Source organism: Chlorocebus sabaeus, chromosome 7, assembly GCF_047675955.1.
Source record: "Chlorocebus sabaeus isolate Y175 chromosome 7, mChlSab1.0.hap1, whole genome shotgun sequence".
Lineage (NCBI taxonomy): Eukaryota > Metazoa > Chordata > Mammalia > Primates > Cercopithecidae > Chlorocebus > Chlorocebus sabaeus.
The window spans coordinates 26,084,598-26,098,666 of NC_132910.1; the positions used below are offsets into that span (position 1 = coordinate 26,084,598).

Sequence of the window (14,069 nt, forward strand, 5' to 3'; positions counted from 1 at the left end):
TGTAGCATTTCCCCATCACTGACATGTAAAATTTCAGTAAATAACAATCATCAAGAGAAACAGAACAGAAATACTAACTAGCTGTTTCGTCTGTTAATTTACAAGGGATGTATGCCCACACCCACAGAAAACAACTAACAAGCCAGCTCCAGCCCAGGGTCAAAGTTTCCATGTTCATGGTATAACCAACAGCTTGCAGGATCCAGGCGCCTGTGGAGCCAGGAGGACCATAGTGTGTTCATGTCCAAAGGGCATGTCATGCTAGGTTTGATATGGCACCTGTCATCCCAATGACATTGAATAATCATTTTATGAATAGTAATGACTACTAAACATCTTAATTAATATTATGAAAAGGGTACATATAATTGCCCCAGGCCACCAGAGAGAGGAATCTCAAAGGACTTAGGATGATCTATACACTGAAAATTCCTGTGATTCCAGGTCACAGTGCAGAGTTTCAGGGGATGGCAGAATCTCACTGAGGAACTGGCTAACCTGGATTGATTGGTGACTTGATAACCACCTATGCTGGCTGCTTGAACTACATGCCAGATATTTGCTTGATACATGTCGACCAGTGAGACTCATCAGAAGGACTGGAATTTCTTCCAGAAATAACTACAAAATGTATCAAAGACAAAGACCTGTGTATTTTGACAAATAAATTGATGTCAGCTTCCATTTGTTGAGTGTTTCCATTTCCAGAGCTCTGTAAAAGGCAGTAGAAAACATCAAAGAAATAAAGGATACCCTATCTTATTATTTAAATTGGTAGATTAGAACAAACAAAAAACAAGAATAAGCAATTAACTGGCAAAAACAACCATCATAACCAGATAATAGTTTTAGTACACTGGAAACAGTGGAAAGAACAGTGGATTCGGAGAAAGTAAATTTGTGTTTAATTTTCAGCTCCGCCTTTCATTAGCTGTATGAGTCTGGGCAAGCTAATTAGGCTGTCTGAACCTTTGTTTCCTCATCCGTAAGATAGACATGATAACATCTACATTGAAGGGCTGTTGAGAGATGCAATAAAAAAAGATATGTAGAAGTTCATAGCAGAATTCCTGGGACAGCAATCCCCTCAGTAAATGAGTTAATCCCAGAATCTTAAAATCTTGGCAGTTCTAACAGCAATCTCGTATGAGTATGAAGAATGCTGACCTAATCAAAGAGAAATGAATGGAAAATGTAGATTTTTTAGAGGAGGTGAACAAGCAATTGATTTATGGAGAATGTCAATAGCAAAGGCACAGAGTCAAGAATACGCAGGTCTAGTGCAGGTAGTGGGAGGCACATTTCACTGAAATGGAAGGATCCTGAAGGGGAACAGCAAAGAATGGCTGCGAATGAAAGTTAGAAACCTCAGATGTCAGTAGGCTGAAGTGTTTACACTTGAAACACAAAGCAAGAGAGAGCTGAAGATGATTCCTATGGATGAAATTAAACGGTATATATAAAAATACTTTAAACTGTGGAGCATTTTGTCGCCATATTATATAGGAGAGTATAGACTGGGCTCTTAGTGGGGGCAAAGAGACACATGCGATAAGAGTCTGGGCTAGGGAGATGGAGGGGAAGGAGATTAACTCAAGAGGCAGCAGACTTCATGACAGATCTTGTACGAACTGGAAAGACCTTTCCTGATTTGCAAAGCATACTTATCTTTAAATATCAAAGTCATTTGGCTATATATCCTAATCTTTACTTATTTCTCTAGTTGCTGTGCCCCTTTAAATGCACCCAGGCTTTTGATAAACACCATGCAGAGTATGATACCAAAAAGCAAATTAACCAGCAGCTGCTGAATGCAGTGATTTGATCAGCCTTCGTTCATCCAAGCAGCACAAATCTATGCCAAGGAAATGTTTGCCAGGTCTTGTTTTGATCGCTCACAGAGCTCTCTCCTTTGCCAAGTAAGCATGCTCTTATATATTCCCAACATTATTTAGATCTTAAAACATTTCCATGCCACCAGGCAGAAAATGTCCAGTGATTTCTTTATGGAACTTTAAAACCTGAAAGCAAAATAAATCACACATACTGCCACACATGCACATAAATATACATACACACACACATACAAACCCAGATGGGATCATCCTGTCCTTGTCAAAATGAGAAAGCTTATCACCTTTCTTTTTTTTTTTTTTTTTTTTTTTTTTTTTGAACGGCACCTAAAATTTCAGTTCCTTATACTCCAGTATTCATCAAGTTCATGTTGTCTAAAAATTGAACTACAGAACCCAATGCTTTCTGCACATCATGAGACCTGATGATATAGGGCACAGGAGGGTGAATATACCCTTCCATTCCAGAGATATTTATCAAGAAGAAGGAAAAGTTAATCCTATGACAAAAGAGGGATATGTCCTAAGTGTTGTGTTTCTCTGTTGTAAAGTGAATGACATAGTCTTGAAAATGTAACAAGGTAGCAACCAGAAATATCCCTCTGATCCTAGAGGTGGTGGAACGCAATTGATCTTTTTTCCTCCCACATTACGCTTTTCCAACTCAAATTCCAAAAACAAAACATACCCCTGTCCCAGAGAATTTCACTGGAAAAGTACGTCCACTAGTGGGTCAGGCTGCAACACAATCTCATAAGTGGATGGGCACCACAAGTAATATATATCGATCTCTTCATAAGACTCTATATTCCAAAGATGCTAAACACCAATTAAATAAGAAACGATTAGGATTACTGCAGGTCAGTGGATGCAAAAACCTAACTCTAAGGTTTGCAAAAGGAATCGGAAGCAGGGACATCTTTCTTAGATCACAAAGCAATTAAACAAGAAGTAGTCATCCTCCTTGGGTCATATGGGTAGTTAGATGAGATGTAATAGATTCCCTTGGGCTAAGCCAAAGTGGAGGAATACAGTAGACACCTAAATGACTTAGTTTCCATATGGAATTTTCCTCAATTTGATGGAGATTTTGATTAAACATAGGATAGTTCCTTAGTCTCTATATGATTCTAGTTCTCAAGACAAAAGAGGCTTTGTGATGCCTTTGTGACTAAAACTCTTGAGGAGTAGATCCATTAGGTGTATCTTTCATAAAACCTTTGCTTGTTTATTTTAACAGTGTTCATTCAAATGTATTTAATAATTTTGTAGTTGACATTAATATCAGCAACTGTATTCTGAAGTCAACTCAAAGGTCAATCAATACTACAACTGTTGTTACAGTGCTTTTTTGTAATACCTATTGCAATGGTTATAGCCTTATAGTGTCTCTAGCTCCGTAGTTAGATGCATAGTTAAATCTCTATGTACAAATGTAAAGGGAAAGGCTAAACTTTCAAATAGATGTCTCACAGGTGTTAACAAGGAGACTGAGAAAGAAAAACAACTATAAATTCATACTCCCACACAGATAGGAAGTAGAGCCTAGGGCTTTATTATTTTACTCCTTGGTTTCCAGGCATCTTCCCAATAGGGATTTCCTCCTTTTACAAACCTCTTAAGCCAAAATGTGAAGAAGAAAGTTTTATATATTTAAAGTTAATTTTCTTTTTTGTCTTGCCAGCTATCTCTGGTCAGGGGAATGTAAATTCACAGTGTCCTTGAAGAAATACAAACTTTGAAAATTTATTTTAACTGATGATTCCCATTTGTCTTACATCCAATGACATTTCCTCCAGAAAAGTGAAAGGGGACGTTACATCTCACAGAGGTAATGTTAACTTTTTCTGAGCTACTAGAATTTGCTTATATAGGAGTTCAGTGGTGCGATATGCACAGAATAGCATGTCTTTTAACTAAGAAGGCCCTGGCAACCATTTCTGAGCTTATAGGAATGGGCCTTCACCCAGAGCTGCCCTTTTTCATTTAATCCCTTTGGTGGAAATAAAAGAATCAATGTTGAAGCATGGGTATCTTTGCATATGTTTAAAAATATTCATGGCTAGAGGCAAATAAAGATGAAGGGACAGGAAGAAAACTTATCTTTCCCTTGTTTTTCAAGAATGCATGCTATAGAATTCTTGTGTGCCTGATGAATCCTTTGCTCATTCTCCTTTATAGGTTCCTCCTCGCCTCCCTCAACCTCTAAAATTTTGCAAATACAGCAGGGCTGGATACTCATTCATCTCTTCTCCTTCCTGGGTAAGCTCATGAAGTCTCCTGTCCTAAACACATCTTTATGATAACAATTTCTAAATTTAGTTTACAACCTAAATATCATCCTTCAATCCCAACTGTCCAACTAACATCTTCACTTGGATATCTAATTGGCATTTCAACTTAACACTTTCAAACCAGAATATTTGATTTTCCTGTAGAAACTTGGTCTTTCCTTATCTCAGTAAATAATATCCATTCTTATATTATTTCTGCCAAAAATCTTGGAATTATCTTGACTTATTTCTCTCTTACCCTACATCCAATGCATCAACAAACCTTATTGGCTGCCTTCAAAATGTATGCAGAATAATCCCACGATCTCCACTACCCTGATCTGAGCCCAGTAGCGTCTCAGGCTGGAAATCGTTTCTATGATAATACCTTTAGCTAGTCTCTTTCCTTCTGCCTTTGCCCACTTGACTATCAAATCTGCATACAAAAACCAGAGTAATGCCATTAAAACTCACTCAGAGAAAAAGCTGAAGGCCTTATACTCCTTGGCAATGTGTACTGTTATACAGTACTCATTACTTCTCTTTCTCCGTTACCTTTCTGACTTCATATTTGACCACTGTTCATTTTTGCATCCCTAACACCTGGACGACAGTCTGCTGCATAGTAGGTTCTCATACATATTAGTAAGATGAATGAATGCATCGCCCAAGTTAGAAAATGATACAGTCAGTACAGAAGATCTGTTCCGGCAGCCTATTCATTTATTTTTCAAGAACCTACTATTCTCATTTGCACTTTACCTTCAGGAAATGATTGTTATTCTTATTATTTTTAGCATTTTTCTCACACGTTCCACATTTTGATCTTCCCACATGATTCTAAGCAGTTTAGCATGGTGATTAACAACACACTTTCTAGAGAGATGATGTCTCTGAATTCATGTCAGGCTACTTTGTTTACTGTGTGATCTTGAACGAATTACTTTATCTCTCTGTGCAGCAGTGTCTTCATTTGAAAAAGGGAGTAATGTAGGTACCCCATAGGATTAAATTAATTTACATACATAAAACACTCAGAACAGTCCGTGGCACATAGTGGGAGATAAATAGATGATGGATGCTATCTTTTTATTAAAAGTGTAATTGTTGATGATGATGCTATACCCCAAAGGAATAAAGTATAATAAAATAAATCACCAAATAAAGGAAGGAAAGAAGGGCTGAAGGAAGGAAGGAAACAAAAAAGTGAAGAGGGAAGGAGAATGAGAAGGAGGGTGAAAAGAGGAAGAAAATTGATTTAAATAAGTTAATTAATGCTACTGTGACCATCATATAAGAGTAGGCCCATCTATCTTAGATTCTGAGAGATCAAGCTCAAAGATATTGAGCATAGTCTACCTATTAATTTTACCTGATATTTTAAGGTAATGCAGTTATTTTAGCCTGATAATGTGAAATGACAGTAGTAACATAAATAACGCTACTCAATGCCACGAAAAGTTCAAGAAGCTCCATCCTTGATTAAAACTTTTAAAATCAAATCAATTGATTTTCAACACCTCTAAAATTGTGTTCTTGAGATGTTTTTTGTTTGTTTTCTGTTTTCTAATAGGCTACTAGGAGAAGAAGAGTAAACCACAGAAATCATTAAGCATTTTTGCTCTGTATTTCTGGTTTCTCATTGATTTCTCAACATATAGCCATGTTGAAGTCTGTCTTCTCTCCATCTCTAGATGATATTCCTCAAATAGTAAAATGTATAACTATGTTTTTAAGCCCATTTGCAAGAAAAAATTCTATATCCTATACAGGAAAATATAAAATAACTTTTCTGACATTATATTATTACTGTGATATTTAAGCAAAGTGATCTTCCACCAAATCACTAATGTATTTGTATCTTAATTATGCCAATAACTTTACTAAAATAATTTACAAATAATATTTTCTTAAAATTATTGTACGTCAGGGGCAAGTCGCATCCTGCATGGTCTTAGCGTGCCACAGGCCTAATCACTCATGGTGTAAAAGAAAGTTTCCCCATGTAGAGATTACAGTATATGGTCTCTATTTTTAATGTTTTTAAGTCAAAAACTCATTTTTGCCTTATTTGCATAGTTTTCAGTTTTTACATTTATTATTTGTAAATAATACGTTTATATTTAATATTTGTAAAATAGTTCACAAAATTTACAATAATTTTACTAAAATATTTATAAGATCTATAAATGCAGGCTTAACCTCCTGAATGGGAGGGAAAGGGAACATACAAGCAATAGTGATAAAAAAGAATCAGAGGTTAATAAATTTCGCTTTTCATGGATGCTGAGGAGGTGGGGAGATAGCCAGAGATTGGTTGCAGGATACAAAATTATAGTTAGATAGGAGGAATAAAGTTCTAATGTTCTCTAACACTGTAGGGTAACTATAATTAACAATAATTTACTGCATATTTTGAAATAACTGAAAGAGAAGATTTTGAATATTTTCAACACATAAAAATGATAAATGCGTGAGGTGATAGATACGTGCTAATTACCCTGATTTGATCATTGCACATTGTATACATGTGTTGAAATAGCCCACTGTATCCTATAAATATGTATAATTATTGTGTCAATTAAAAATAATCATAATAAATTTTAAAGAAAACAGAAAATATACCAAAAAATAATTATCTGGACATGTCCCCAGACTATGTCTCAGAAAAGAAATTACAACTAATTCAGAGAAAATTATGGATTTGAGTGGGTGAACAAAAATAACTACTTCCTCAGTGATCCTCCAGAGAAAAAATTAGAGATAAATTTAAAAACTGAAACTATGCAAATAATGTAAAAACGAGTAGTTGAATTTTAAAAAATTAAAAATAAAGATCATATACTGTAGCCTCTACACTGTGGGAAACCGGCTTTTACACAGTGAGTGATTAGACCTGTGGCACACTAAGACCATGCAGGCTGCAACTTGTCACTGAGTTACTATGGAAGACGTGTGATGGGAAGGTCTGCATTGATGGGCATAGACTTCGAAAATGAAAATTTTGGTGCTGGAAGCAGAAAGGTGCCTAAGACAACAAAATGGCTTAGAGTGAGAGACTGGGGATTATTCTGTTCAAGGATTTTCTTAGACCCCTCTTTTTGTTAAAGGGTATTAGAGAGATATATAAAAACTACATCCATTTGTAGTACATAAAAAATTAGAAAACAGTGCCCATCGACCAATGAATGGATAAAGAAAATGTGGTTCATATGCACCATGAAATACTACTTGACCATAAAAAGGAACAAAATAATGTCTTTTGTAGCAACTTTGATGGAGCTCGAGGCCATTATTTTAAGAGAAGTAATGCAGGCATGGGAAACCAAATAGTGTATGTTCTCACTTATAAGTGGGAGATAAGCTATGAAGATGCTCTATTAATCTGTCCTCATGCTGCTAATAAAGACATACCCAACACTGGGTAACTCATAAAGGAAAGAAGTTTAATTGACTCACAGTTCCACATGGTTAGGGAGGCCTCACAATCATGGTGGATAGTGATTGAGGAGCAAAGTCATGTCTTACACGGCAACAGGCAAGAGAGTTTGTGCAGGGGAACTACCATTTATAAAAACATCAGGACTAGTGAGACTTATTCAATACTATGAGAACAGTATGGGAGAAATCACCCCCATGAATCAATTATTTCCACCTGGCCCTGCTGCCTTTGACACCTGGGGATTATTACAATTCAATGTGAGATTTGGGTGGGGACACAGTCGAACAATATCAGATGCAAAGGCACAAGAAAGCTATAATAAACTTTGCGGACTGAGAGGGGAAGATTGGGAGCAGGGTGAGGGATAAAAAACTGCATAGTGGATATAGTGTACACTGCTTGGGTGATGGGTGAACTAAAATCTTAGAAATCACCACTGAAGAACTTATCTATGCAGCCAAAACCACCTGTACCTCCAAAACTATTTTTTTTATTTTACTTTAAGTTCTGGGATATATGTGCAGAATGTGCAGGTTTGTTACATAGGTATACACATGCCACAGTGGTTTCCTGCATCTATCAACCAGTCATCTAGGTTTTAAGCCCACCATGCATTAGGTATTTGTCCTAATGTTCTCCCTCCCCTTGCCACCTGTCCCCCAATAGGCCCTGGTGTGTGATGTTTCCCTCCCTGTGTCCATGTGTTCTTATCGTTCAATTCCCACTTATGAGTGAGAACATGTGGTGTTTGGTTTTCTGTTACTGTGTTAGTTTTCTGAGAATGATGGTTTCCAGCTTCATCCCCGCAAAGGACATGAACTCATTCTTTTTTATGGCTGCATAGTATTCCATGGTGTATATGTGCCACATTTTCTTTATCCAGTCTATCATTGATGGGCATTCCCCCAAAACTATTGAAATAAAAACTGTTGTAAAGAAAAGAAAAAAGAGGAGTTACATCATCAAGATGGTAGAATAGAAAGCCTCTAACTATCCTACCCTCCACAAACACACTGAGTCAACATTACAAAACAAAGACAAATTCTCTTGTAAGAAATTCAGAAAATAGTTGAGAAGCTCCTGTCCTCTAAGTGAATGCAAAAGCAGCCACATTGAAGAAGGTAAAAAAATCTGAGACAGTCTCTCATCATAATCCCTACCCCTAACACAGCACCACATGATCAGAAGAAAAGTTCCCAGATCTCAGAACAAAGAGAGTTGGACTAGCACAAAGCCTCGAAAGGCCCCCAAGTCTTCAACCAGACTGATTAATGAGAGTCTCCTCCTTCATAAGGCCAGTCCATGAAGAGAAGAGAGGTAGCTGTTTTCTCTAATGCACAGACACCAACACAGCAAGTTAAGAAAAATGAACGAACAGGTAAATATATCCTAAAGAAAAAAAAAAAAAAAAACACTAATGAAATGAAGATGTATAATTTATTTGACAGAGAATTTAAAATAACTATCATAAAGATGCTCAATGAAGACAGGAGAACAACACATGAACAAAGTGAAATTTTCAACAAAGAGGTAGAAAATTTTTTTTTAATCAAACATAAATTTTCAAGCTGGATAATTCAGTAACTAAGCTGGAAAATTCAATAGATGGGTTCAACAGCAGACTATGTCAAGCAAAAGACAGGATTAGCAAACTTCAAGACAGATAATTGGAAATTATACCATCATAGGAACAAAAATTGAAAAAGAATTTTAAAAAGTGAAAAAACTTAAAGGACTTATGAAACACCATAATACAGGCAGACCAATATATATCTGATAGTAGTCCAAGAGGAAAAATAGAAAGGGGCAGAAAGCTTATTCAAAGAAATAATGTCCCAAACTTACCAAATCTAAGGAAAGAAATGTACATACATATTCAGAAGACCAACAAATTTCAAAAACATAAACCCAAAGAAATCCACACCAAGACACCTCACAATCAAATTGTCAAAAGTTCAAAATAAACAGACAATTTTGAGAGGAGCAAAATGAAAATTACTTTTCATGCACAAAGGAACCTCCATCACACTCAGTGGGTTTCTCAACAGAAACCTTGCAGGCCAGAAAGGACTAGGATGATATATAGTTATCCATCACTTAATGACAGGAATATGTTTGGAGAAATGCATTATTAGGCAGTTTTTTCATTGAGCAAACATCATAGAGTGTACTTACACAAACCTAGATGGTGTAGCCTATACACACCTTAGCTATATGGTATAGCTTATTGCTCTGAGGCTACAAACCTATACAGCATGTTACTGTCCTGAATACTGTAGACTATCATAACATAATGGTGAATATTTTTGTATCTAAACACAGAAAAGGTACAGTAAAAATATGATATAAAAGTTTGCAAATAGTATATCTATATAAGGCACTTACTATGAAAGGAGCTTGCAAAGCTAGAAGCTGCTCTAGGTAAGTCAGTGAGTAAGTGGTGAGTGAACATGATGGCCTAGGACATTATCATAAACCACTGTAGACTTTATAAACATTGTACTGTTAGGCTACAATACATTTGCATTATAAAAAAATTCTTTCTTCAATAATTAACTTTAATTTACTCTAACTTTTTATTGTATAAACTTTTTTATTTTTTCCTTTGACTCTTGTAATAACAGCTGAAAACACAAACACACTGTACAGCTCTACAAAAATATTTTCTTTATATCTTATTCTATAAGCTTTTTCTATTTTTTTTGTGCTTTTTGAACTGATGTCACAGAAATAAAAAGGATATTAGACTACTATGAAAATTGAATAACCAAGAAGAAGCAGATAAATTCCTAGAAACAAACAACCAACAATGATTGAATCATAAAGAAACAGAAAATATGAACAGACCTATGACTAATAAGGAAATTGGTCATAATCTAAAGCCTCCACAAATAAAGGCCCGGGTCCAGATGCCTCCACTAGTGAATTCTATCAAACATTTAAATATATAATTCCAATCCTTAAACTCTTTCAAAAAATTGAAGAGGAAGAAACACTTCCAAAAACATTTTATGAAGCCAGGATTGCCCTGATACCAAAGTTAAACAAAGACATTATAAGAAAAGAAAACTACAGGGCAATGTCCTTAATGAATATAGACTCATTCATAATTCATTTTGACAAAATTCAACACCCTTTCATAATAACTTTTAACAAACTAGTAATAGAAGGAAATTACCACAACATAAGAAAGGCCTTATATGTAAACCCCCAACTAACATGGTACTTAATGGTAAAAAATTACAAAGCTTTTCTCTAAGATCAGGAGCAAGACAAGAATGTCCAGCCTAACTACTTCTATTCAACATAGTGCAGGAAGTCCTATTCAGAGCAATTAGGAAAAAATAAAATAAAAGGAATCTAAATTGGAAAAAAAGAATTTTATCTCTGCTTGAAGATGACATGATCTTAAACATATAAAATTCTAAAGACTACACACAGACACACACACATATACAAATACACACAAACTGTAAGAACTAATTTACAAATTCAACAAAGTTGTAGGATACAAAATAAACATGAAAAAACAGTTGTATTTGTATACACTAATCACAAACTGTTCAAAAACCAAAGTAAAAAATGAACTAACTTACAATAGCATCAAAAAGAATAAAACACCTAGGAATAAACTTAACTAAACCAATGAAAGACTTGTACACTGAAAACTATAAAATATTAAAGAATTTTAAAAAGACAAAAGTATATAAAAAGACATCCTGTTTTTGTGGACTAAAAGATTTAATATTGTTAAAATGTCCATACTACCCAAAGTGATCTATAGATTAACTATCAAAATTCCAATGACTTTTTTTTTACAGAAATGGAAAATCAAATTTAAAATTCAAAGGAAACTGCAAAGGACCCTGGATAGCCAAAACAATCTTGAGCAAGAACAAAGTTGGAGGTATCATTCTTCCTGGTTTTGAAACATATTACAAAGCTACAATAATTAAAACAGCATGGTACTGGTATAAAGACATACATAAAGACCAATAGAACAGAGTAGACAGCCAAACAATAAACCCATGAATATATGAACAACTGATCTTCAGAAAGGGTGCTAAGAATACACAAAGAGGAAAGGGTAGTCTCTTAAATAAATGACGTTTGAAAACTAGATATCCACATGCAAAAGAATGAAATTGGACTTGCTTGTTACATTACACAAAAATCAACTCAAAATGGACTGAAGACTAATATTTAAGACCTGAAACAGTAAAATTCCTGCAAGAAAACATAAGATAACACTTCTTGACATTGGTCTTGGCAATGATTTCTTAGATGTGACACCAAAAGCACAGGTGACAAAAGTGAAATAAACAAGTGGGACTATGTCAAATGAAAAAGCTTCTTCACAGCAAAAGAAACAACAGAGTTTGGGCTGTGCAGAGACAGGGTTAGAAGTTATAACAGTTAAGAGAAATGGGAACTCAAATCCATTGTGATGAGTAAATTAGTAATACTTTTCTTGAGGACAATTTAGCACTGTACAAAACATATTGATTACACATATCCAAAATACATAAAGAATTCTTACAACTCAATAACAAGAAAACAAATAACCTAATAAAAATCAGGATCTCAATGAGATACTTGTATTCCCATGTTTATTGTGGCATTATTTCACAAAAGTCAAAAGGTGGAAGCAACCTAAGAGTCTACTGATAGATAATGGATAAAGAAAGTATGGTACCTACACAGAATATTATTCAGCCTTACAAAAGAGAAAAATACTGCCATCGTGACAACATGGATGAACCTGCAAGAAATTTTGCTAAGTGAAATAAGACAGTCACAAGAAAGACAAATATAATATGAATGCCTCTACTTATATGAGGCATCTAAAATAGCCAAATTTATAGAAGCAGATAGTAATATGGTGGTTGCTGGAGGCTTGGGGAGTTGCTATTCAATGCGTAAAGTTTCAGTTAGTGCAAGATTAATAAATTTGAAGAGATCTGCTAATCTGTAGTTAACAATATTGTATTGCCCACTTTAAATTTGTTAAAAGGGTAGGTTTCGTGTTAAATGTTCTTACTACAATAAAAATAAAATTAGAAAACACATTTAGGATGATGATGAGGAAGATTTTTGAACATTGTCTGTCATCAAATTATGGAATGATTTTCCAAGGGAAATATGAAAAAATGCCATCATTGAAGACATTTGAAACCAGACTGAAGAAAAACACATGAACACATAAAGTTGGCCTTGTTCTTCTGTCTACAAGGATGACAAGACCCAAACATGACCTAAGACACCATTAGATTCTACAGCCGATGAGCACCCTCTGACCACCCACTACTGTGAGGGATGAAAGGAGAAAATTGGGCTGGAACTGATGACTCACATCAGGAAGACTTGCTCAGTGTGTTCCTGGCTCTGTTACAACTTCCCAAGAGTGCTAGGAAAGGAGCAGTTTACACCAAGTCACCATACTCCCAGTTCATAGAAGTTTCCAGGGAATACAGGAGGCTCTTCTCCACTGCACCCTACTTTTTAATTTGGCCTGTGTTTTGTTTTCTTTTAAGTCAGAAAAACCCCTGTAGAAGACCAGACCATACAATCTATACAGAACAAACACAACCTTAGACCAGGGGTCAGCAAACTGTAGTCCAAGCATCAGATCCGGCCCACAGCCTGTTTCTCTAACTAAAGTTTTATTGGAACAGAGCCCAACCTATTCATTTGCATAGTGTCTATGATTGCTTTCACAGTACAATGGCAGTGTTGAGTAGTTGTGACAAAGACATCATGACCCACAAAGCCTAAAACTCTTATTACCTAACCCTTTACTAAGGCCAACTCCTGCCTTAGACTGATAAGTTTCAGAACACTAATTCAAGCATCTCCAAGGTAAAATATGTAAAATCCTTGCCTTCGTCCCCTCTTTTAACTAAGAAATAGAAAAGAAAAAAGGAATTTAACTTTGAGTAGAATATGTCAGCTTTTCATGAATCCAAACTAAGATATCACAGGCTAGAGTCTGGAACATGCATCTGTGACCCAAAATACAGTGGCTGTCCAGAGGCACTAGAATCAGAAAGACCTGCCTTTGAATTCCAGATTTGCTATTTTCCAGTCGTATGACCTTTGGCAAGTTACTTAATCTTTGTAGGTTTTTCCTTGAAATAAAATAAAAAATATTATCTAGCTCAGAGGGCTCTGGTGAGTAGTGATGAATTACTGCATATAAAGCACTTAGCACAGTGGCTGGTCCTTCAAAATGTGCTCAAATAATTACCTAGTATTATGAGTACTGTTATTATCAGAAAATTAAAACTCAGATTTGAATATAAAGTTTGTGAAACATTACCTGCACAGTTTTCGTCAGGGTCACCACAGAGAAGGCCATTAGTTTCAGGACTTCTGGTGGAATTCCCATCTGCCACCACACAGTGGAGGATCACTAGACCTTCAAGTTCAAAACACAACCAAAACCAGACATGAAAATTTGCTTATTGTGAAACAGTCTATCAAAGCCATCACCCATTTCAC

The 14,069-nt window shown here is 35.5% G+C and overlaps 1 protein-coding gene across 1 annotated transcript in view; it reads right to left on the reverse strand.

Moving 5' to 3' along the window:
• The window catches only part of BTC (betacellulin), a 51,502-nt gene that overhangs the window by 12,413 nt on the left and 25,020 nt on the right, over nucleotides 1-14,069 (reverse strand). The window contains exon 2 of the mRNA XM_007998900.3: nucleotides 13,888-13,986. Within this exon, the coding sequence (XP_007997091.2) occupies nucleotides 13,888-13,986 (99 nt within the window). The remainder of the gene's footprint in view (nucleotides 1-13,887; nucleotides 13,987-14,069) is intronic.